The sequence below is a fragment of the Elaeis guineensis genome, chromosome 2, assembly GCF_000442705.2.
Source record: "Elaeis guineensis isolate ETL-2024a chromosome 2, EG11, whole genome shotgun sequence".
Taxonomy (NCBI): Eukaryota; Viridiplantae; Streptophyta; class Magnoliopsida; order Arecales; family Arecaceae; genus Elaeis; species Elaeis guineensis.
The window spans coordinates 112636825-112662820 of record NC_025994.2 but is presented as its reverse complement, the minus strand read 5'-3'; the positions used below and the strand labels follow the sequence as shown (position 1 = coordinate 112662820).

The following is a 25996-nucleotide window of genomic DNA, read 5'->3' as shown; positions in this document are numbered from 1 at the left end:
CATCAGAAAATTTTTAGACTGGACTTAAATCGCTTGAACATAAGCATATTGTTTTTTCTTCCTCTGGTACTGAATCATATTGTTTAATCACAAGCATCAGTACATCTCGTAAATAAAGCATCATGATTCCCAAAGTTGGATTCATATAAATGGGTGTGATTAAACAGCGTATGAAGCAATTTAATTAACCTCTAACTGCTACATAAATGTTAATATGTTTAATAAATTATGTCCCTCATTTGTTATGTGAGATCAAATGAAAAAACATGCAAACCCAGCAACCGAAGCTCCTTATGATTTTTGCCTGCATTTCAGCTTACGCCATGAAACCCCTTAGAATTCGATGATCGCCTTGAATGAAACCATTCAGTTGCATTTTATGATATGCTATATATGAATCTCACCTTATCTATGTCATTATCACAGACCTTTGCTATAATATAAATCAGCCATCTTTCGGAGAAAGCAGAACAAAACTTATCAACATCAATTACCACTGCCACTACAGAATGTTCTTTAGCGCAGACAAAAACAAGGTCAGCACCAGAGCTCTCAAGGTAGGAATTGGCGATGTGGGATTCTTCAAATCATCCCTTTCTCTGGAGTTTTTTCAACATGTGTTCTAGATGATCTGAAACTATGAGGGAGTGGGAGGACCCTCTTCAAATTCATGGAGGATAAATGCAATGACGACGACACTAATTGATCCCAACTTACTCTCAGAAAAGAAATATAAAGTGAAAAGGAAAAGAAAAGAATACCCTTTCAAGCTTGGGAGGGACCTGAAAATGTCATCATGATATACCTCAGTTGTGTTGACTTTTAAATGTGTTTCTCTAGATGATTCCATTATCTAGAATGCCATCATCCTGAAAAGGAGATATAAGCAAATCATTTTTAAATGTTGATGTTTAAATGTGTTTCTCTAAATAATTACTTGATCAACCGAAAAAATATTTCTAAAATCTGATGTCAAGCCTAGCACAAGCAGGATATAAGGAGGTTTGAGAGAAGAAATACGATTAGAATGATCGGCTGGTGGAATTTTTGCTACATGAAAGAGGTGTAGGCTACCAGCCAACCTATAAAACAGTGAGGCGAGGTGATGGTGGTTGTTGAAGAAATGATGTAAGAGATAGGAGGAAAGGTTTTTTGACAGATTAGATAGGAAACTAGAAGCCTCAGAAAAAGCACAGAGCTAAAATAAAAAGCTCAAAATTGATGGATATGGAATTCAGAGACTCACTAAACAGAAAATATATTTAGAGGTTAAAACTAGAATCAGAGCTCATTGGCAACAAGATCACATGAAAAGGAAAAATTTTCTTTGGGCCCTACATCATGATAACAGTAAGAATCAACGGACTAATTAGGTTTTAGTCTCACAGAAAGAGATCAAATAAAAGCCAAATCAAGATCTCTTTCCCCCATGATGGCAATTATAGAGATTATTTATAACATAATCAGCCTCCAGCAGGAAATGTTGGTTGTTTGGAACAAGTAATGCTCAGATCCAACGTTTCCAAAGTTGGGTCAAAATAAATTATAACAGGCCCTGAATGTACTTCTTAAGATAACTGTAAAACCCACCAAATCAGCTCCTCCAGAAGAGCCATGACAACGCCTGGATAAAACGCTTTAGACAATAACAGCCATAACAATGCCTTAGGAACCCCAAATGACCCAAATGTTTGTACAAGGATCTTAAAAAAAGTGAGGTCAACTCCAGAAAACAATACTACCAGACCACTGTAACCACTATAACCAAAGTTTTCACTTGCCATAAAAACTTCAACTCATTCTACTAACCACATGAAACCAAAATCCTAATAATTGTAAAGCTCCCTAGCTCACAAAACTTTTCTTAATATATGTGGATATGTATTCCCTCAAAATTCTTCAAAAATAATAATAAAAAAAATCAATGAAACTAGAAGAGTTACTCTAAAAGTAATTTCTAGGAAATCTGCCTTCGATTGATTGCTAAATTTAGAGTTAGAGTTTACAAAAAAGCTAGATTTATCTTTCTAAATGAGCCCAAATGAAACTGTGTACTGCTAATACATGACTCACCATGATGATATAATGATGAACAAGCAAGTGCTACATTAATCTCGTCAACCTGCCAAAAACTAATTGTCAAATAGTTATATACGCAATAAGCTTATCCACAGTGTTATTATATGCATATCCCATCTATGACTGCTCTTTTAAAGGTGGCCTCTATCTTCTTCTTCCTCTTCTTCTTTTTTTGATTTAAAAAAAGGGTGTTTTTTTTCATCATTGAGCTTCCATCAAACCATGTCAACAGTATCTCTCATCCTCGATGCATTGCTCTATAAAATCAAATACAGATAGTTCTCCACAGCAGGAATAGTCTTGAAACTAATTCATACAGGCCTTCGCATTGCATGCACCAGGTGCAATTGGACTGCGCCAAATCCCACGGTGGATAACACGCCACGCTACCCCTTGTATTTCACCAATTCCCGATTGCGCACTATCCACCGTGCATATGCTCCGGGATTTGTCCTGGTTCACTTGCACCAGGTGCATGCAATAATTTCTCTTCATACAGGGATGACCGAAGATATGTAAATGTGGAAAAAATGTTTAAAAAAATATATATGAAATTTCCACGTCAAGTAACCAACCGTACGATGGAGGGTAACATTTTTATATTATATTAATGGCATTGAACAGTCAAGACATTTTGGGAAAAAGATTTAAAGGTTTAATTTTAATTTCAAACAACTAAAAATAATCAACTTTCAGACATATTTGCATCAATATAAAACTTGCCCAGCAATAAATTAGCAACCTAAAGTTCAAGAAAATGAAATTTCCACTTCAAGTAACCAATCATATGATGGTGAGTAACATTTTCACATTATATTAATGGCGTTGAACAGTCAAGACATTTCGGGAAAAAGATTTACAGGTCTAGTTTTAATTTCAAACAATTGAAAATAATCAACTTTCAGACATATTTGCATCAATATAAAACTTTCCTGTCAACGGCATTAAATTAGCAACCTAAAGTTCGAGAAATCAAGCAAATGCTTAATGGAAGATCTGTAATGACTAACACAAACAATATAAAGGCATGTGTTCTCACAGAATTTGCATCGAATTGCAGCTGATCAATTACTTATACAACATAAGGCGATTGTGTCATTTTACAATTGAATTATTGATAATAAAGACAAAGTGTGAGGTGAGTTTTTGGTTGAGTGAATTGATGGTTTATATGTGTAACTCATTGTTGCTGGGCAGCTATGGTTTGAATTACATACAGCATGTGAGACATGGCACCATTGGTGTGTACACTCCATAATATAAACACGAACCTATCAGCGAATCCCAGACACCTATAATCATAGCAGCCATGATATCAAAAAGAGGAAGAATAAGATGGAAAATATACAGAAAACAAGATTCTAGTTACCTTTTGTTGTCTCTGGTCTTGCAAATTACAATACTAGAATACCACGGTGATCAAGAAATGAGAAAGAATATCTTCTTCATATCTCAAATTTCAGACCGTGGTGAGACAGGCTTTGGTAGCACCTGAAATGACACAGAGAAGATGACTGACTGCTTGTACAACTCCCAAATGCCTACAAGTTATCAAAAAAATTGTTCCATGAGAAAATGATTACCTCAGCAAATTGTCTCCGCCGATGGTGTGATACAGAAGGTTTAGCATTGCTATCTCGCTTCTGGTTAGTAGAGGATGCCTGGAAAGCTTGTTTTCGAGGCTGGAACTGAAGACCCAAAAATGACTGTGGTGGATTCTTTGATGATACAGAAGGCAACGTACGAAAAAGCCAGGACTCAGAAGGTGATTTAGGCAACGGGGGAGGGAGAAGAGACTGCAGAGAACTAACATCAGTCTTATGCAGAGCTCCCTCTTCCAAAGGCAGTGGACCACCATCATTAACATCATTTTTGAGTATATCTCCTTCGCCGGAAGGCAGGGGACCATCACGATCTGCATTGTGTTTGATATTATTATTCCCATCCATCTCTCCATGATCTGATTTTTCTGAGCAAAATGGCAAGCCAAGTTCCACAACCTCAGAGTCCTTAGGCTGCAATGCATTTTCTTCATGACTTTTGACAGCAGAATTTTCTTGCATTCTTTGCGTATCTCTTCCAACCTCAGAATCCTTCTCACTGGAGTTTAACGTTACCCTGGTGTCTGTAGCTATATATAACGAGCTTGAATTTGAATCTGAAGTTTCGAGCATATTTACAGAATCAACATAGAGAGTTTTCTCCAATGCAGGGCTCCTTGATCCTGATCCCTGCTGGCTACTTTGAGGAGGTGTCATTTCCCAATAGTTCTCACCATCTCTCTCACATGAGTCAGAGCCATCTGTCTTGCTACTCTTCCTTCCTCTCTTTGGAACTCCAAGAAAACCCTTCCCTTCAAAAGGTAATGGAGGAGCTTCATTCGGATTGGGTGATATTCCACCACCTGTGGAACGACGGCAAGGAGAGGATCCATCTGCTGTTGGGGAATCACTCCAGTAAGTAAGCTGCTTCGATTCACTAGTTGACTTACTCCTCCCATCCTCCACTTGGGGTTGATACCTTTGTCCTAGCTTGTGCTTATAAACTGCTTCCCATGAATCCTGAACATGAAAAAAATACACCTTTATTGATCAGCACCATCCTGTAACAAGCAAAAACAACTTAAAATATCACATTTTTAATCACCTCATCTCCAGCTTCACCCAAAGATCCGTGATGAAAAGTTTTGATCCGTGGGTTACCTATCCTCCTTCCAAGTGGCGCAGGCAGGCGGGGCCGAACCTTCATTCCAGGGACCGGATTTAGCAAGCAAAAGGAACTCTTTACGCAAAACCTGGGGAGCAACCCACAAGCCTTTGATGGCAAACGGTCAGTTTCATCACAGTCCTCCTCTTCCTCCTCATCATCATAGCTATCCCCTCCCTCATGCTCTTGAGCATATTGCTGAACAAAATTAGGCCTTTTCTGGTAAGGAAGTGGAAGCGGCCGACGATGATCCCGACTCACAACCCTTTCAGCAGGCCTCGTAGGCGGCTCACGAGCCGGGGGAGTTCCTTTCCTGAAGGTATACTGCGGCGAGCCCGTGGCCATGGCCTGGGCGGCTGGCAAAAATCTTCCCATCATGAAATCCCGGACCTGGGGATCCGTCGAAAAGCTTCCCGAAGGCATCGCCGATTCAGGAATTCCACTAAGGCCGCTAACACTACAATTCATGAAGAAAGATTCGGTCCGGGAGAGTGTGTCGAGCGCATCCGAAAAGGCCTCATCTTCATCATCATCCTCGTCATTGCGGCGGTCTGCCGGAACCGGCTTCTGCTTCATCTCCTCTTCCTTTACCTTCTCCTCACCACCCTTGGGGATCTCAGGAGCTTTCTCTGTGCTTTCATCTGAAGCAATTTGGGTGGCAGCTTTCTGAGTCCGGACGCTAGTGCCTACCCTCACGGATGCCCCGGCGGTGGCTCGCGGCCCATCAGCCTCCTTCTCCTTCAAGATCCTATCAGCAGGAAGCTTCAAAGCCATTGGCAGCCGACCAACGGCGACGGAACTGGAGCTCACCTCGTCCTTGGGCTGCCCGGGGGTCTGTTCCCAAACGAAAGGGATGACGCCGGGATTTCCCACCGGGCCCGATTTCAAGTCCGATTTATGGAAAGGAAGAGAGGATCTCCTCGTCGGTGGCTGTCCGGCCGCAGCCTTCCGGTGGCCGTCCTCCAACTTCGAAGTAGATGGAGCAGTAGAAGCCCCCGCTGCGGCGGCTCCAGCGGAAAGTCGGCGCACGGAGAGCAGCGGCGCATCAAAATCCAACCTTTTATCCTCCATCAAATTCCTCAGCATCTCCTCACGTCGATCGGACCACCTCTCTGAAATCAAATAAAAACCGTGCCTATTTAGCCAATCAAATCCAGTCTAAAACAAGAACCGGTACAATTACTACCAAAAGGATAACGGGAAAAAAAAAAATTTCTAAAAAACAGGGTTTAGATGGGAAGAAAAGAGAGTTTCTTCCCTTTTCGAGTCTATGGAGCAAAGCTAAGGAAAGAATTTTACCGGGAAGAGGAGATGGCGGGAAGCAACGGGATGGGATCGGAGGATCTCCACTTGAGATGGCGAGAGAAGAAGGTGGGGGTGCGGAATTGTTCGGTAGGGAAGCGAGCACGCTTATTTACTTATTTATTTATTTATTTATTTTTGTCTATAAGAGAGAGAAATCAGTGGGGGATGTTGGGGAGCTGGGGGGATACCGGCTGTATCTTCCACCGTTGGCTGGCGCCCGCTTCGAGATCTGTGCGGGCGGTAACGAGGGAATTCCATCCATGTTAGGGCCGTTTACCACCATGGGGAGATGAAGACTTGGACTTAAGAGGATAGGTTTTATGTCAAAGAATCTAGGATCCCGTGAGAGAATTTGAAAGAAATTTTAAAGAATTAGTAGCAGGGAAGCGTGGGTGGAGCAGAGCATTGGATTAATAATCGTTCACCCCCTTTCTTTTGCCGGTGGAGGTTGAGAGGTGGGGAGCATACGGCAGTGACTCCAACATTAATTTGCTTTACTACAATGGCGGGGGAAGGACTTCTTGCTGGTAGAATATTGGTGAGGAGCTGAAACAAGTTACCAATCCGGTACCCAAACTGACGTGGCAACCACGAATGGGCTACAAGGGAATGTATAGGTCAGAGTTTTACCAATGGGTACTTGGGTAAATGGATTGGGCCACTTTGATTTTACCCATGGAGGCATCGTTCTGGATCGCCGAGGTGGCGTAGCTGGGGGGAGGGGGGGGGGGGGCGGTTAAAAGGTGGCATCACCGGGGACCCGTGGTGGAATGAGGTGAGATTCACCAGAAAGCTACTCATTACCGTGGACGGCTCCAAATTAAAGCACTCCGACCATTGGGTTCGAAAAAATTCACATGAATCCATGGGGAGCTTAGATTGGTTCTTAGCAGTCATAATGTGGTAATAGTAGAGTTTGCATGGAGTGGACTAAAATTAGAAGAAGACGAGAAGAAAAATCTCCAAGCTGAGTCTTTTTCTGTCTACGTACCTATCAACTTTTTATTTCATGTTCATAAGTTTAGCTGCTTCTATACAATCCATTGAGAAAATAAAGCAACACCTTCTTTCTTCCTAAGTATATTTTGTTGTTTTCTTCTTGTTTTTTTATTCTCTACTTTCTCATGGCGAAAATAATTGAGTTCTTCGTTGTGAATTTTTCAGGTGATGCCAAATATGACAATCATCTATGTGATGTTTTTAATAAATTATAACACTAAAATAACTTAACTAAAATTCCATGTCAAATATATAGGAAACACCTAATGTCCTTTTATCACCAACTGCTTGATTGAATAGTATCATCTCTTGTTACTTGGAAAAGGAGGCAGGGTAATCATCCCTCAACAGGTTTGGTGGATAAAGATAGAGATTAGCCCCTCCAAATACTAAAAAACATGAAATGAAGAAGAAGAAGAGGAACAAGAAGAAAAGGAGCCTTCCAATTAAAGCACGATTCGATTATTGTACCAAAACCTAATATGTCTTCTCAGTGTGTACTTTAAGAACTTTTTTGAATATATATATATATATATATAGACACACACACACATACACATACCTGCAGAAGTTCCTTACATTTTTATGGGAAACGATTTGCAAATTTACTTGTCTCCGTTTATATAAAACAATAACTATAGTAGTAACTAGCATCAGGTTGGCCCTTTCTCTGGTACTGTTGGCACGAGGGTATTGACAATGACTATGGTAGTAATTAAATTAATGATTTAATGAAGTACCTTCCTTCGCTCTCCTCCCTAGCAACATGTGTTATGTTAATTAAAGCAAAGGCGATACAGTTTCTGTCAATATTTTTAGCTGTAGTATACTTTCATGCAAGGTAGGTTTTTAAAATATAATTATTTTGCTTCTCTTGCTTGTGTTCAAATGTGGTAATGTAATCAAAGGATCATGTTTCTACTTCCACAGAGGAACTAGCCTATCTTCTTATTTTCTCTATCTCAATATTTGGGTGATAAATATAATATATCAGCTGATATTATGGAACGTAAAAGAGTATAACTAATGAAACTTTTCTTTAAGAAAGACTAGGGACAATCTTGCTCTTCAATAAAATTTTAGTTATTTTTTAAGTTTTTTCTTTATCTTTAAAATTCAACCACACAACATTGGAAAGAAAGTTCCCTTAAGAACTTCTTGACAGACAACTTCCTCTTTTCTGCTAATGCTCCAACACCCAACTTAAACCTACAGTGTTACGAAGCATTAGAAAGTGGTAAAAGCATCGGATGCAAAATGAGCATAAGAAGACAGATGGATCTTGTTAATTGTGTTAAGAGTATATGTAGCTTTAGTTCTAATACAGAGCCAGGTAGGGACGTCGTATCTGAATTAAGAGCTAAAAATGTCACTAAAATTAGTGCAATTCTTCTTTTCAAGTGTCCAATGCTATAACTAGTCACTATATTCAAGAGGACTTAAACTCTCAGTTTTTACCTTCATATATAGAATCGTAAAGGATAGAAGCTAGTGGTTGTGAAGCTCTTCCTGCATGGATGATTTCTTATGTCCCTGTAGCAAGTGGAGAGAAAAAGAAAACTACTGGTAAAGAATGATCTATTGCAGCTGAGAATGTTATAGTGGTGGGTATGAGCATGATTGCCAGCCCGAAAAGATCCGAATCAGATAGTTTTCTAGATGTCTTTTGTCATCCACTGTTTTTATCTTTTAGTGGTCGTCATATTTATCAAAACATCTTTTAGCATGTCTAACCTTAAATAAAATGCCAACAGCCTGTCAAATGACAAAAATTTACATCTTTGGATATCTATCATTGCAGTTTAATATTAGACCTTTGCAATTTATGTTGCAAAATTATCATAAGGATCATTGCTCATGACATCAAACCTATTATGCTAGATATTGACCCATTTGACAAACTTGTGTCCAAATAAATGACATTCTAAAACGAATGCTTACCTAGGGGATATTCTATGACTCCTCAGTCTGGAGCAATTGAGGCATGAATATTACATTTAAGCTTCAGAATATAGCAACAAATAAGCGCTATCGCTTCAACTTTTGGATGGATTGGACATATGAATGTGGGGCAATATCAATCAACAATTAAAATTTGGTGAATCACATGTGGCAATTGGAAACTCTTGAGACTGAAGCAAGCTTTGTGGCAATGTCTTGAAAGGCTTGAATTTAACTCTTTCCAGGCATCAGGTAGGAGTTGGTAGGGAATCTCATCAGAAGCCATTATTTGTTCACTATGGCCCCTCAGGAGCTAATTTTTCATGCTATGGGACCATTTTGAGAGACATGGGCTACCATTCTGTCGGCAATGGCATTGCTGTTTAGCGCTGGCACATTAAAATTGTTATCTATTGCATAAGTTGACAAAAGAATAATATGCATGCATAACACAAAATTTTAAAAACAAAAAGTTTGTGTTATAGCAAGCACAATAATAGAACACACATAGATTCGTACAATCACATAAAATAAAAAAGAGAAGAAAAACAAATACAGAATTTACGTGATTCGACGAAAAAACTTACGTCCACGGACAAGACACGAGAGAAAATTTTCACTACGATGAAAAGAGAGATACAATCACTCAGAACTCTCCAAATCCTAGCCGCAATTTAATTTCCCAAATCTCTCTCACAAAACTATCGAGATTGACAGAAAGTACAATATTTATACTGATCCATACCATGGGAGGCGTTACCCCCCGCACCCCCCAATGAAGTCAGTGGTGGGCTTCGGGCATGGGTCTATCGGCTTATGCCCTCCGCTACCACCATAGACCTCCTAAAAAATTTCATCTAGGTCGTAACACAGACTTTTCGGATCGAATCATAGTTCGAGTCCATAAAAAAAAAATATCTAAAATTCAAACCACATTAACAGTTTGGAAGGTATAATAGACGTGGTGAATTTTGAAGGATTATGTTGGCTAATATGGTGTGGGCATTACAATAGCTATTTTGAAGATAGTGCAAACAGAGCAGAATCCTAAGAAAGCGTTTCATCTCCATCTTGAGAAACAAAATTCTTTAGATGTTTCTTTTTATCTTGGAACGAATACGGAATATCAAATACCATCATTTGGCTTATTTGGCCTTTTGTATGGCATGTTTCTATGAAGGTTTCAGATTTTGCAGGCTTGCTTTGGGACTTCTGTTGGCTTCTTTTCGACAAAACTCTGAGATCAATGGAGATGTGAAGATGTTTAATCTGTATATCATAATATGTCTTTTTCTGAAAAATAACTTGGAACGAATAGTTAGGATGACCTCTGACTAATGGAAAATTTTGGATGGTGGCGGCAGTAAGGTCCGTCACAAAAGGCATGGATATTGTAAGTTTGTTCTCACATAATAGAACCTGAATTCTAAAACGTTGCACTAAATATGGCAGGTCAAGTGTTGTGGGACTAAATTCATCAGCCTGGTGCATGCCTATCCCTCATGCTTTGCTGACACCTTCTGTGTCCTTGAACCAAGTAGACAATATGCAGTTCTTAGCTGATTACTTTCATTCCCAATTACCAAAAAACAATCAACACTTCCTTTCCCATTTTCACATGCCCAATAGATTTTCTTTGAAAAAGAGAGAAAAAAAAAATTCCTTTCAATTGGATTGATGTGAAGATAGCTCTCTTTTCACCATCTCATGAGTCCCAAATACATTCATCACCCAAAAAACCATACTGCGGATCTGGGAAATCTCGTCAGCCATCTCAGTTTTATTTCTGAACAGCCGAGACAAGTCCTACTTGGTGTTTTCCTCAAGCAGTTCTAAAGTTCGAAGTCAGATTTATAGATTAAAACTACATGAGGGAAGAGGATGGATAAAGTGAGATGCTGGTTCAAAATTGGCGTACTCCATGAAAATTTCTGATCTCTTATGTACATTGCCTCTACAAAACCATCCAAAACGCTCTTATGTGGTGTCATGTCTGCTTTGTGGGCCACAAGAAAGGGAACGAGTACATAAGGTAGCATAAAATGGCAAGAAAGGACTAGTTTAAGCTTGGAATACAGTTTCGGTTTTGCTCCGTGCTCCAAAAGGTATTTTGAGTTTTTCACTTTTTAGCTATTTCTGATCAAAAAATTAAATATGGATCATTAAAATTTTAATTTGGTGGAGTACCCAGATGTATGGCTGGTGCGATAAATATTACAAATATTAGAATTATTTCATATCATTGAAGAGGAATGAATGCGGAAGAGCTGCGGGCGCTAGGGTTTGGAGGGCGGCAGTGATACGGAGAAACCGCGGAGAGCCTTCAGGTGGGGGGGTGGTAGCGACGGCGAGGAGAAGTCATGGGCCGTGGGGGATGCCAGGGGATGGGGGTGAGGGCAGAGCAGCTATGGCCGCCGAGATGGGATGGGGGGGTGAGGAGAAATGGCGCAGAGCAGTCGCAATCGTCTGGGGGGGCGGGGGGGGAAGAAGGCTCGGAGGGGGGGGGGGGCATCGGAGAAGGCTCGGGTCGTGGAGCGGAGGAGGTTTGGAGGACTGAGGAGAGGAGCGTAGAGGAGTCACAGGTGTTGTCGGAGGTAGGGGGCAGTGGTTGGGCGTACCGAAGCCATGAGCAGAAAAAGAAGAAAAAAAAAATAAAATAAAAATAAAACATTATTTTTTGATAAATAATAAAAATATATAAAAATTAATATATAATATCATCAGTATTTTTTATAATAAAATATTATAAAAGAGCATTATAGTTAAATCTATACAATTTTTATGACAAATTATTTATTTGGCAGAATCGAGGGATCATGGTTAGATTTTTGCTGAAGCAATTGCTTCCATCATTTTAGCTGCATGAGCCATGAGGAGAAACTAATAAACTAGACCACAGGGGGTTGTTTCTTTCAAAATTAGGTATAAAGTATAGTTGCCAACATATAATAAATCTTTCTTAATATGCCACACTTACTAGTTGAAGTTTAGTGTTAGACATTCTCTGTCATTAAGTGAGAAAAAAAAAAGAGCAATGCTAAATGAATTCCTAAAAGAACAGATAAATATTATTAAAAATCCAAAAACTTCTGCTCATAGAAGACCATGCACCAAAGCAAACCCCCTGAACATGTAATCGCGTTGGTTCTTTTTTGTTACCCATCTGTCCTCTTGTCCATCTAGCTTATGTACTATTACCCATTGTTCTTCACGTGGATCACTTTGCCAAAGTGACCAGTTAAACTGCATGTAGTTACGCGAGTCGTTTAGCTCCGTCGCGTCATAATGCAAACAAAAACTTCCATCTTGAGCCCATCCATGAACAATGATGGTCCAAAGCATCAAATTCCTTTCGTCCATCCATGAATGATGAGACTCAGATGCCTCCATTCTAGATGTTCCATTGTCCCTAGTTTCTTGTATCATGATGACTAACCATTTTCATGTGGATCCCTTGTGGTGTGCAGAGGATAAGCCCAGGTCAGCCCTGAGGTTGGTGAGCCACCTTACATTAATGACCCACCTCCATTCAGGGTAAAGTTGTCCCTGTGTGCTTAAAGAGGGATTGCTTTGGTAGCACGGAAATGAATCCTTGGCTTCCATATCACTCATCAAGAATTGTAGATAGCTATAAAGTTCAGCCTTATCCATTATATTAGGATGAAAAATGTTTCATCTCCTCTAGATGGCTTAAAAGAAACACGATTTTTTTTCCAAAAAAAAAAAAAAAAAACGGAGATCCAACGGTCGACGTCGCGCAAGAAGATCAATCATTGTTTCGGTGGAAAGATACAACCCGAACCCCATGCGGAAGGCCTCGTGGCAGGGTCCAAAAGTGGATCTGAAATCCCTAACCAGGGGCCTTTTTGATTACTGCGGCCCTTTTGATGCTTCTCCTCCCAGCACATTAGCGCGGCCTAAACAAGGGCTTCCATGAAAAGGATCACGGAACAGACGGCCATGATCGATGACTCATTAATCAATTCCAACCGGTTAAACTAAATCATCATGAAACTTTTACACCAAACAAAACCTGGGTACATACATCAAGCACTATCTAGTTACCGGAAATGGAAAAGGGGGAACTAAGGACGCATCTCAGCCGTTGGATGAGGATCGGGTCATTTTCTCCGCGACATGGGCCAGGGACCTTAGGTTACACCGAATGATGGTGTCCACGAAGAGGCACGTCTCCTCCTCCGTGCTTCCCGGCGGCACATCCACCACGTACGACTCCACCACCACCGCCCGGCCGACCGAACCGCCGTCGTGGACCGTCGTGGTGGACCGATAGTTCCTGAGCCGGTGGTCCCCGCCCACGATGGTGAACCGGATAATGCGGCGGTCGTCGTCCAGCTCGTCGAGCCGCTCCATGCTCGTCTCCGCCGGCAGCCCCGACACGACGCACACCTCCCGCACGCTCCCTGGCACCCGGCCGTCCCCAGCCCGCAGCGCGCACGTCCGTACGAATCTCTTGTAGAGATCAGGCCGGTCGAACTGCCGCACCACGGACCAGACCACCATGGCCGGCGCCGCTACGTGCTGCACGTGGAACGATCCGCACTGGCCCCGTCCGATTACCGAGTTGTGGTACTGGTCGACCATCTCCTCCTCCATCCGGCTCAGCGGCGTCGAGCTCGGCAACAAAGGCATCGCTATCGAATACGAGGAGCGCTCTTTTTTGTCTCTTTTCTCCATTTGCTGAGGGCTTAACTTGCCACATATATAGACCGGTTCGGTCGGCTGGAAGCTGAACCGGATTTGGACTTTTCTCGGCAGTGCGTTAATAGGAGAGAGATCATCTCTCCCGAGGACCAAAGTACACCCGCCTTCAGACTTTAGATTCAGACTCCAGACCAAGAGCGAAGCTGTTCTTTTGTCTCTTCTGTGAAATTATTACACGGTAATATTTCAACCCACGCGTACACTCATCCGACTTGGAGCTCTCTCGGTCAAGGTTTTGATAACGACGTTATTTCATTGTAACGGCCCCAGCAAACCACGTTTTGAAGATATTTAATATTAAGTAATATCATTTAACAAACATCACAATGAAAAATAGCACCATTATTATTCAAAACTATAGATACTTAATTAAAAACATTTTTCAAGTAGTACAAACTCTCTCTGAAAAAAGAAAACGAAATTTTGGAATCTGCAAAAATATTTTATTAAAATATATATTATAATTTTGTGTTATAGCGGATTATTATAGTACTTTTTTTCCCCCTTGTTATTCTAGAAGCAACACCGTGTTACGTCACCGTTAATTATCCGACACCTTCCTGTGGGCCTCACATGGTCTCTTTTGGATGGTGTTGGCGGTCTCATTTTTGACGCCATTGCTTAGTCGGTGAAGTAAGTGACGAAAAGGGAAAGAGGTCCGGGACCTTTTTGACCGCGCATGGGGCGGTGTGCGTTACTGTGTATTTCTTCCTTGAAACGTGGCTCGATCAAGGACGTCCGTTACTGGATGAAGGATGGACAGGCCTGGATCGCTTTCGGACTATTCTCGCTTTGCTTCTAGATAAGCCTTTCGCTTTCTTTCCGTGGCAGGGCTCTTTGGGGTCACCCTGTGAGTCCAATACACAGGCTCTCGAAGCTTCTAACCTTGTGTAAGCTCTGTGAGCCAAGCATGACGAGGGTACCGAGGATTCGGCGGCAGTCTAGACTCTTGGAGACAATCCGGTGAATTTTTGCCGGGTAGGTGGTGCAATGTGGCAGCATTCTGGGCGGTTAAAGATTTGCGGCGTGACGTGGCAGCATTCTGGGAGGGTAAAAGATTTGCTTGTTCAACGTGGCTTAACACGTAGGTTGGCAGATGGAGCGCGTGGGTCGGTGTGAGAGTTCCAAGGTCCCGGTGGAGGATCTTCTGCGATTCACATCCAAAGCTAGCGTTCCTACCGCACGATTTGCCAAAAAGATTTATATCAACTCTTTTCCTTTTCCTTTTTCTTTTTCTAATAAAAAAAACCTTTGGTTTTTTCCAGTGTTTACTGAATCTTCGAGTGCTGGTAAAATATTCAATTGCGAACATGATCACTAGCCTGGAGAATCTGAAGTATTTTTTTTCTTAGATTTCTTATATACATATCCTCCCAAATATTAAAATTTATATAAATATTTATTTTAAATATATATATATATACATCCTCATAAAATATTTATTCTATTTGTTCGTTTCTTACATATGTATCCATACCATATAGCACTGTTAAGAAATTAATGATTTAAAATTAAAATAATTGAAATATTTTTAATAGGTAGATGTATAAAAAAATATTTATAAAAATGTATACTAACCTTATAAGAGTATTCATATAATTTAGTATATTTAAAAGAGTATCTAAATAAAAAATAATTTTATTTTTGATTTATTTCAAAATATTTTAATACTTAGACTCATCTAGTGCTTATTCATCAATATTTTCGTAGAATATTGCTTAGAAAAAGATCAATTCTTTAATTAAATACTAAATAAAAATTTATCATTGGGAAAAAAAGAAGTTCAACTAGTCGGATAAGTTTTCAATGAAACTATTGACCTATTATTTGCTTTTAACATAAAAATATAATTTCTTGATTTTAATTAATTTTTATTTAAATAAATATTATTTTCACTAATGACATCAGCTGAATTAGTATATCAAAAATATTCATACAAAAATAATATTTTGTAAGGATATGCATGTAAATATTAATTTTGGAAGGATATTTATGTAAATCTAATATTAAAGAGAGTATTTACATAGAAAATCTAAGAAATTTTTTTGCATATATACCCTTCAAAACATATAAAATTATATAAATACTCATAAAATTGCTATTTACATGTATATCTTTATAAATATTTTTTTTCATGTATATCCATTAAGGATATATCGGTCATTTCTATTTTAAAACTGCCAATTTATTAACAACATTAGATAATATAGATACACGTAAAAAAAAAAAGAAGAAGGATATACATACGAAATAAGTATTTTATGAATGTATATATGCAAATATCATTTTGAAAAGATATTTATGTAAATTCTAATATTTAAAAAAAAATATATTTTTTTGTAGGGGGTAAAACAAAGTTTTTTTATGTATATGTGATATGGAGAATATTCTCTATAAGTCCATGTACATATAGAAGATATGGAGAAATATTCCGGAATCAACCTAACAAGTTAAGAATATGCTGCTTTGACTTATTTCTCAAGATGTTTATCTAAGCTTCCTTTTTTGTTTTTGCTTTTTTTTTTTTTTTCTTTTATGCTTGGATCTGTATTTTTTTGGTAAAGGGATGGTTGGATCTGTATTGAGATACATATAAAACATGGCTTTTGATGTTTCAATCATATGTGTTTCAGGTAATCCATGCATGTTTGGCATGTATCTAAATGTCAATTTAAGAGCTCGTGCTTGATGGTTTAATGTGCATCAGATCCAATCTATTTCCTTAGTAAATTGGTGCATGTCATGAATGCGGATCAGGTGCATATGACATAGCGGGTAACAGCTTCGGTTACATCATTCGTGTCTGCCCCTCTATGGTTACACGATGTGATGCCTTTTTCTTGTAGAATGACTCAGATTTGGTGTATTTTTCACCATTCAGGTTTCAGGATAAGGTTCTTGCGAAGAAAAATAGAATCCTATAAATATCCTTTTATGCAAGGAAATGTCACATTCTCAAAACTTTGGAAAATAACTCTTGGCTCTTAGAGTGCCATTTCTCGTCTAGACCATGCTGATCGTGCATCATTTTATTCTCATGTTCGATTTCATGTTAGTTTTAGCCCTCAGCCTACGCATGAACGAGCACAAAATATATTTTATGCTTGTGTGTAAGAATAAGCACAATATGTGCGAAAATAGGACATCATGTACACCACAAGCCAACGGTAATGGTAATCTGGCATTCGTGCTTAATGCTTTTGGGTCTGCTAGCTCTTTCTAAGACCCAATGGTATCGATTCTTGCCTTTTCACAAATGTTGTTAACGTTGCATTTAGAGAACTTAAAACAAGTAAACTCATCTGGCATTTGTTAAGGAAAAAATATACAAATGAGCACATTTTGTACATTTAATTAGTAAGCTAGACTAAATTTAGGATGTATTTGATTTGCGGCTTAAATTGGAATCGGAATTAGAATTAGAAGGAAAATCCAAAAATGATTTGAATACTAGGAAAGAGTTGGGATTTGATTTTGAAGGTTGAGATATTTCCATTCCCTATGGAAACAAATTCGGAATAAAATGGCCTCCAACCAAATGGTGGAAATAGAACTTATTTATTCCTATCTCTATTCTATAAGCTAATTCTCTCCAACCAAACATATTCTTAATTTTCTTTGAAAGATTTTAAATTGATAAGAAAATTCACGCCGTGTCCATCTTTCCTTTACACTCCCCCCAACTTTCAGCTCTCCCAAACCCACCCTCCAAAAAAAAGAAAGAAAGAAGGAAAAAAAAAAGAAAGAAAGAAAAGGGAAGATGCACAAAATCAAAGGAAAAAAAAAAAAAAAAAAAGGAAAGAAACAAACAAACAAACATCTCTTTTGGAATTTTTCTTGTGCTTCATATTAATTCAGCATATACTGTGGAGCTAGAAATGGCCCTAGTTCATCGCCACATAGTTGTTCTTGATCTCGACTCAACCATGACATTGTGAGATAGGTCAAAGCCTGGCCCCAAATCCCAATCTGAAGGCCCAAGCTTGATGTCAGTTTAGTGAGCCATCAAAAGATCCTGTTTAAGCAGGCGTGGTTGGGAGTCCTGCAAACATGGTGGTGGCAAAACGATAACCCGGCGTTGATAATAGTGTCACACCTTCAATCTGAGATCGCGAGCAAAAGGTCACGGCAACTGCCGCATATTTATGAAGAACTCTCTCCATAAGCATGCAAGGCATCTCATCACGATATCAATGCATCACAGTGGAATAAATTCAAATAATTATTATTCAACTTTAATTCAAGTAATTAAAATAAGTATCTTACATCCAATAAATTTTTATTAAAAATAAAATAATAGATCTAAGTTCAATGAAGTTGATAGTGCTAAATCTCGCCTCTAAAAGCTTTGTCCCTATATTTCTTCCCATGCTCGAAATTAATTATCTGAATCTGAAAAATAGAAAGAAAGGTAATGAGCTAGACAGTTCAGTAAGTAACAAATATCTCAACTAGATATTTCAGATATTATATAATTTTTAAGAACAATATTATAATTAAACATAAAAATATATTTCATGTTGATTTAATGCAAATCCAATATTTTCAAATATTCATATATAATATAATAATAAATCGAATTCGATTCAAAACACTCATAACTCAACAACCTCGACTATGACCAACGTTTAACCCCCATTGGCGGGATCCACAGAATACCAGCGCACAACCCCCACTGGCAGGGTCCACAAACACCAGCGCACAACCCCCACTGGCGGGGTCCACTGAGTACCAACGAATGATCCCCATTGACGGGGCCCACTAAAACATAGTTAGGCTGAGAGCATAAATCCGATCTGTATCAAAATACTTTGTATCATAATATATCATAAATAATTCACTGAACATATGCATAATCGACATACCATAATATTTCAAAAGTACTTTCTTTCAAAACATAATTCATAATTCATGCATAATTTCAGAGAATAATTATTTATTTTCAGAATAAATATGAAATATCTCGAGAAGATGATTCATTACTTATCTTTCACGGAGCACTGAATGAATAGATCGACTAACTTCTAGGAGATTCTTCAGTGCCTATTATCCAAAATTATATTTTTACATTAATTTCAATTCAAAATTCAATCTAAGCAAATCCCAAATCAAGACCTCACTTAAAATCAGACTCTTCCCTAAACTCGATCAAAATCATCAAATGAAGCCTTACACTATGCTAATCCTAGAGGAATAACTTTAGAGAGAGAAAAATCCATCAAGAGAGAGAAACAATCTAGAGAGAAAAAAATTTAGAGAGAGAAAGCAGAGAGAGAAAGTCCAATTCCAGAGAGAGAAGTAAGGGTTCAGACTGAAAGAAGAGAGAGAAACTCTCTCTCTCTCTCTTTTTAATTTATTTATTTATTATATATATATATGTATATATATATATTTATTATTATTATTATTATTATTATTTTCTTTTCTTTTTTTTCTCTTTTTTCTTCTTTTTCTTTTCTTTTCTTTTCTTTTCTTCTCCTTTCTCTTTTTTCTTCTTCTTCTTTCGGGCTCCTTCCAAGCCGAACAGGGGACCGGCAGTCCCCTCCTTTGCCGGGCCGTTCAGGCCACGGCCGCCACGGTGGAGGCCGGCGGCAGAGGGGGGCCACTCCCCCAGCTACGGAGAGGCATGGCCGGCGGTCGATTGCGATCGCCGACGCGGCGCCAGAAAATCCAAGGAAAAGAGGCCAAAACAGGGGTCTATTTTCCGACCAAGAATCGACGACTCCCATCGCCGACAGCCGCGCACAAAGGCACGAGAGGAAGGGGAAGGAAGAGAGGAAGAGAAGGGGAACTCACCTCAGCCTCCGGTGACCCCACCGGCGAGCAATCACGGCGAGAACAAGAGGAGTGTCCGCGGCTCCAAATCGAAAAATAGGGAGAAAGAGAGAGGAAGAGGGCCGATGATCGGCTTCTAGAGAAAGGAGAGGTCTTTTTATAGAGGGCCCTAGAACTTCGAGAGGTCCTAGGACTCCCGTTTCGCCTGGGTCTCGCCGGAGAAGAAGACTCCTATCGGGAGTCTTCTTCTCGATTTTTCCTCTGTTTTTTTTTTTTTTGAATGGGCTTGGGTCTGTTAATCTGGGCTTGGGCTTGGGCTATGACATTCTTCACCCCTAAAAAAAAATTTCATCCTCAAAATTTTTCATACCTGTCACCATTGTATTGGAAGCCTGTGCATTCTATTGAGTAAGCGCATAAACTCTTCCCTGGGTTTTAGAAATCTGTCCACCATCCTTATGTTGTTCTTCATAAGTTCTTTGGCCAACTTGATTTTCTGTATTTAGCGGGCAGCTAGCAATTTTATGATCCATCTGACCACATTTGAAACAAGCACCGAAATTCCAATAGCAATCCTTGTCTGCATGATTTTTGCCACATCTGGAGCACTGCTCAGCATCAATCTGTTGAGTCTTATTGTCTATTGCTCCCTTAGCTGATCTTTTGATGTTTTTATTATTCTGTCCTTGTGTATCATTTGATTTTGCTCTCTTTCTTTGCTTTCTTTCCCTTTCCATGCGTTCTTCATTGACTTCCCTTTCAATTATCAGTGCTTTGTTTACCACATCTGCATAAGTTGTCAATTCATATGGAATCACTTATTTTCGAATCTCAGTTCTCAGTCCCATCTCAAACTTGTGAACATGTTCTTGCTCACCATCCACTAATCTCGGAGCAAATTTTGCTAACTCTGTAAATTTTGCTTCATATTCAGTCACACTCATACCCTTTTGCTTCAAATAAATAAACTCTTGCTCTTTCTGGATCCTTATACTCCGAGGAAAATGCTGATCATAGAATGCAATTCGAAATCTTTCCCAGGTAAGTATTTCGCCGTCTTGTTCATGCTTGCGCTGTAGTCACTGACACCAGTTGTATGCTTCTCCTTGTAGTAAATAAGCTGCATATCGAATCTTTTTTTCATCAAGACACTCTTGGACAGTGAAGGCCTTCTCCATCTCCATTATCCAGTTATCAGCCTCCAAAGGTTCAGTAGTCCCCTTGAAAGCTGGAGGGGCAAGCTTTTTAAATTCTGAAATGTTGTTCCGTTGTACTGGTTGCTCTCCATGTTGTGGTGGTGGATGCTGATGTTGTTGTGTATCTCGTTGTATTTGCTGTTGTTCAAGCATTTGCTGCTGTATTTGTTGTTGCGCTTGTACCATCCTGATTAGGGTCTGCATTAACTGAGCCATATCTGGTTCCTGACGTGTTCTCGAAGTACTTCCATTAGGATCTACGACTCCTCCTCCTGAGGGGTGCCACTGGTCAGATGGGGAGTGCTACCATCCCGTGGTTGTGATGTCTCTCTTGCAATTCCTTGAGTAGTTCTTGTCATTCTACGGGGAGGCATGATAATCTTGTAATAGTAAAACCTTATTAGATTCATTTATCTATTTGTTAGGATGGGTTTATTATGATGCTCATACTTTGACGTCCCAATATTTCTAATGTTTACCCACCTACACTCATACTATGTCTAATTCTATATGTCATAATTTATCTACTTATGCTCTGATACCATATTAATTGTCACGCCCCCGGTCTGAGATCGCGAGCAGGAGGTCGCGGCAACCGCCGCATACTTACGAAGAACTCTCTCCATAAGCATGCAAGGCATCTCATCACGATATCAATGCATCACAGCAGAATAAATTCAAATAATTATTATTCAACTTTAATTCAAGTAATTAAAACAAGTATCTTATATCCAATAAATTTTTACTAAAAATAAAATAATAGATCTAAGTTCAATGAAGTTGACAATGCTAAATCTCGCCTCTAAAAGCTCTGTCTCCATATTTCTTCCCACGCTCGAAATTAATTATCTGAATCTGAAAAATAGAAAGAAAGGTAATAAGCTAGACAGCCCAGTAACTAATAAATATCTCAACTAGATATTTCAGATATTATATAATTTTCAAGAACAATATTGTAATTAAACATAAAAATATATTTCATGTTGATTTAATGCAAATCAAATATTTTTAAATATTCACATATAATATAATAATAAATCCAATTCGATTCAAAATACTCGTAACTCAACAGCCTCGACTATGACCAACGTTTAACCCCCATTAGCGGGATCCACAGAATACCAGTGCACAACCCCCACTGGCAGGGTCCACAAACACCAGCGCACAACCCCCACTGGCAGGGTCCACTGAGTACCAACGAATGATCTCCATTGACGGGGCTCACTAAAATATAGTTAGGCTGAGAGCATAAATCCGATCTGTATCAAAACTCTTTGTATCATAATATATCATAAATAATTCACTGAACATGTGCATAATCGACATACCATAATATTTTAAAAGTACTTTCTTTCAAAACATAATTCATAATTCATGCATAATTTCAGAGAATAATTATTTATTTTCAGAATAAATATGAAATATTTCGAGAAGATGATTCATTACTTATCTTTCACGGAACACTGAATGAATAGATCGACTAACTTCTAGGAGATTCTTCAGTACCTATTATCTAAAATTATATTTTTACATTAATTTTAATTCAAAATTCAATCTAAACAAATTCCAAATCAAGACCTCACTTAAAATCAGACTCTTCCCTAAACTCGATTAAAATTATCAAATGAAGCCTTACACTATGCTAATCCTAGAGAAATAACTTTAGAGAGAGAGAAATCCATCAAGAGAGAGAAACAACATAGAGAGAAAAAATTTTAGAGAGAGAAAGTAGAGAGAGAAAGTCCAATTCCAGAGAGAGAAGTAAGGGTTCAGACTAAAAGAAGAGAGAGAAGAGAGAGAAACTCTCTCTCTCATTTATTTATTTATTTATTATATATATATATGTATATATATATATTTTATTATTATTATTATTATTATTTTTTCTTTTCTTTTCTTTTCTCTTTTTTCTTCTTTTTCTTTTTTCTTTTCTTTTCTTTTTCTCTTTTTTCTTCTTTTTCTTTTCTTTTCTTTTCTTTTCTTTTCTTCTCTTTTCTCTTTTTTTCTTCTTTTTCTTCTTTCGGGCTCCTTCCTGGCCGAATAGGGGACCGGCAGTCCCCTTCTTTGCCGGGCCATTCAGACCGCGGCCGCCACGGCGGAGGCCGGCGGCAGAGGGGAGCCACTCCCCCGGCTACGGAGAGACATGACCGGCGGTCGATTGCGATCGCCAGCGCGGCGCCAGAAAATTCAAAGAAAAGAGGCCAAAACAGGGGTATCTTTTTCGACCAAGAATCGGCGACTCCCGTTGCCGGCAGCCGCGCACAAAGGCACGGGAGGAAGGGGAAAAAAGAGAGGAAGAGAAGGAGAACTCACCTCGACCTCCGGTGACCCCACCGGCGAGCAATCACGGCGAGAACAAGAGGAGTGTCCGCGGCTCCAAATTGGAAAATAGGGAGAAAGAGAGAGGAAGAGGGTCGATGATCGGCTTCTTGGGAAAGGGGAGGTCTTTTTATAGAGGACCCTAGGACTCCCGTTTCGCCTGGGTCTCGCCGGAGAAGAAGACTCCTATTGGGAGTTTTCTTCCTGATTTTTCCTCTGTTTTTTTTTTTTTTTGAATGGGCTTGGGTCTGTTAATTTGGGCTTGGGCCATGACAAACAGTTTTGTAGGTAGAGGGAAGAAGAACATATGTTGCTCGAATTAGGAGTGAATCATCAATGAGAAGGGAGAAAGTTATAATGCCCCACTTGTTTGGCAGGTAACACTCTTCTTCATAGATTTTAAGACAAGCTGTTTCGCACACGCATGCAGTAAAGCAGATCTTCTTTATGTGAATCTCTAGGATTGACCTCAAACTAGAATAAAACATTAGAAAGAAATTAAATCAGCCTATTATAATCTTCTTTTTATCGGCCTTCACCACTTGAAACGAATTAGTACCAGAACAACAAAAGTGCTAGGACCTCATCATCACATTCTGAAATCTACACGTATCTACCTTAAGACCATGAAAATTACATAATTCAGAAACCTTGTCAGTTCCCTCAGAGCCCATATGGTATATCCCCTATTTGTATCATGTATTATACTGCATTTCCATTGATCATGGTTTCCTTACATTTGAAATTTACAATAATTTAGATTTAGATTCGAAAAAGATTGTGTTGACATCGATCTAGATTTCGATTTCCCCCTTTTAAGCGGAAAAGAGAGTTCAAGGTCACTTCTTGGTGGCATCATACCAGAAACAAGGTGTGGGAAAACATAAACATCTATATAACTACAGGACATTGAGAATAATTAGCAGAAAAAGGAGGGAGTCAAATGGCAATAGCTCTGATGCCGGATTCAGTCCAAAAAGTTCAAGTTATTAGCCGAGTAGCAGCCGAGGCCTATAAATCGATGTGACACCTCCTTAATCAGCTGCAACGGGACTATAACAGTTAATACTAAGCTTCGATTATTTCGTTCGTAGAAGTAACAAATTTTTGCTTTCTTATAACAATTTTAACAAGCCAAATTGGACGATTAAAACAGTTGCAAAATGCCAATTTTCCTGGACGTCTTGGAGGTCATTAATTATGGAAGTCAAATCAGATGATATCTGATTGAGGCATCTGTTGAAGCGACGTGCTTCCATCAACGATGTACTCTTTTATTCGCCTATCCTACAGATCTCTTTCAAGCTAACTCTTCTCCATGATATTTTTATATCATTTATCTTTTGCATATAGATAGATCCCAACCAGTATTTAATTTTTCCTTTGATGAAAATGAAATAAAATATTAAAAATTATATTGACTATCAAAATCAAAACCTACTTCATGTCAACACAATTCTACAAGGAGGAGCAGAATATGCTATAAATTCAAATTGGGCATGCGAGGATACTAAGTAACTATAGTTCAAATGCACCATTTTGAGTTCAATTAGATGGGTCAAATTAATTAACTCTGTCGATAGGCGATTTGATCGTGATAGCTTGGTCAAATGTTGCCGGCATAGAAGTGTTAACCTATATTTGCTTTATCTTTTGTTTGGTTTATATGTGTTCCTTCATTACATACCATTGTTTGTACACATCTTCAAATTAATAGGGAGAAAAATCCAATGTATACCTTCTAGATGGTGAAGCCTTCAATTGACATGCAAGTTATTTTCATCCACATATTTGGACCTAACACACTGTAGTTTCAAACAGCAGTTTTCAACGTAGAAATGTCATTACTCTCGTGTTTCTGAGATAGCTATGCTATTGACAAAAATAAATAATGACTTCTCTAACAACCATCGGTCATTAAGATTCTATCTCAACAAGGATCCAAATCATGTTTCACATCTCTCATAGTTTATCAGCCACCAGCCTTTCTCAGGGCATATAACTTTTCCATCTTATACAATGAGTCAATGTCTAATATTTTTGCTATTAATATCACTTATAATTTCTAGTTGGTGCTACTTAATCTTGTTACTATGGTTTTGGGATGTCTTGTTTGCTGATTCTGTCGGATGTTTCGATTTTGGAACGGTATATTTTATTAAAAAAAATGTTAGGATTTGGCCGCACAGAATCATGGCCTTCGACAGCTTTTAATCTCCACCACAAGATTTCGTCAATCAGGGCAGATGAGGGTGCAGAGCAATGTCCTTTCTTACGTCCTCTGCCACATTTTTTTTATCGTTTCTCCATCTTGCCAGCCAAATACAGCAGACCGTAGTAAATGAGGAGCCTTCGAGGTGGAGTGGTGTCAACTGTAGGTCTCGTGCCGACGGTGGATCTCGTGGACGCCAGCTAGCCAGCGAGCGGCCAGCTGGCGCACGGACGGCCCCAAAACGGACGCCTTCCGCTGCCCGTCGAAGCAAACTGCACGTGACCCCAACCCCTCCCGTCGCTTTCGCCGTTCTCCAAAAGCGCCCTCCCGCTGTCGACTTCCCAGCAGCTCATCTCCCCATCGACGGCCCAGATTACTCCATCCTTCTATCCACCCGCAAACGCGTGGACCCCACCCATACGGCATGGCACGTGTCGACCGTGACATGGCCACGCTACTTCTCCTGTTGGAACCCCGGGATTGTGACGTGAATCAGGTTCTTCGTATATAAAGTATATGCGGACAGGAAAAATCCTCCGTCCATTTCTGCACCGCGAATCACGGCGAGGGGCTGATGTGTCGCATACATTTTTTTCCGGAAGCGTCCGCAAAGGGAAAGGGCTCCGAAAGTTTTAGAGAAGCCACCCCGTTCCGTCCGGACAGCGGAAAAAGATAAGTATAAATTGGAAATAAAGAATTGGAAAAATCGCTCGCTCATTATAAATAACTCCGACGGCCT

At 39.3% G+C, this 25996-nt stretch overlaps 2 protein-coding genes across 2 annotated transcripts; both read right to left on the bottom strand.

Annotated features, from left to right (window-relative positions):
* Nucleotides 1–3111: 3111 nt before the first annotated feature.
* LOC105044068 (uncharacterized) lies at nucleotides 3112–6241 on the bottom strand. Its single transcript, XM_010921867.4, has 5 exons — nucleotides 6085–6241; nucleotides 4726–5897; nucleotides 3663–4640; nucleotides 3449–3570; nucleotides 3112–3371 (listed from the first exon to the last, which is right to left on the bottom strand). The coding sequence occupies exons 2-4, from the start codon at nucleotides 5869–5871 to the stop codon at nucleotides 3532–3534; spliced, it is 2163 nt and encodes a 720-aa protein (XP_010920169.1). The 5' UTR covers nucleotides 5872–5897; nucleotides 6085–6241; the 3' UTR covers nucleotides 3112–3371; nucleotides 3449–3531.
* A 6532-nt stretch (nucleotides 6242–12773) lies between these two features.
* On the bottom strand, nucleotides 12774–13743 carry LOC105044062 (abscisic acid receptor PYL12). Its single transcript, XM_010921853.4, has one exon. It carries the CDS (start codon nucleotides 13726–13728, stop codon nucleotides 13129–13131), a length of 600 nt encoding a protein of 199 aa, XP_010920155.2. The 5' UTR covers nucleotides 13729–13743; the 3' UTR covers nucleotides 12774–13128.
* Nucleotides 13744–25996: the final 12253 nt, after the last annotated feature.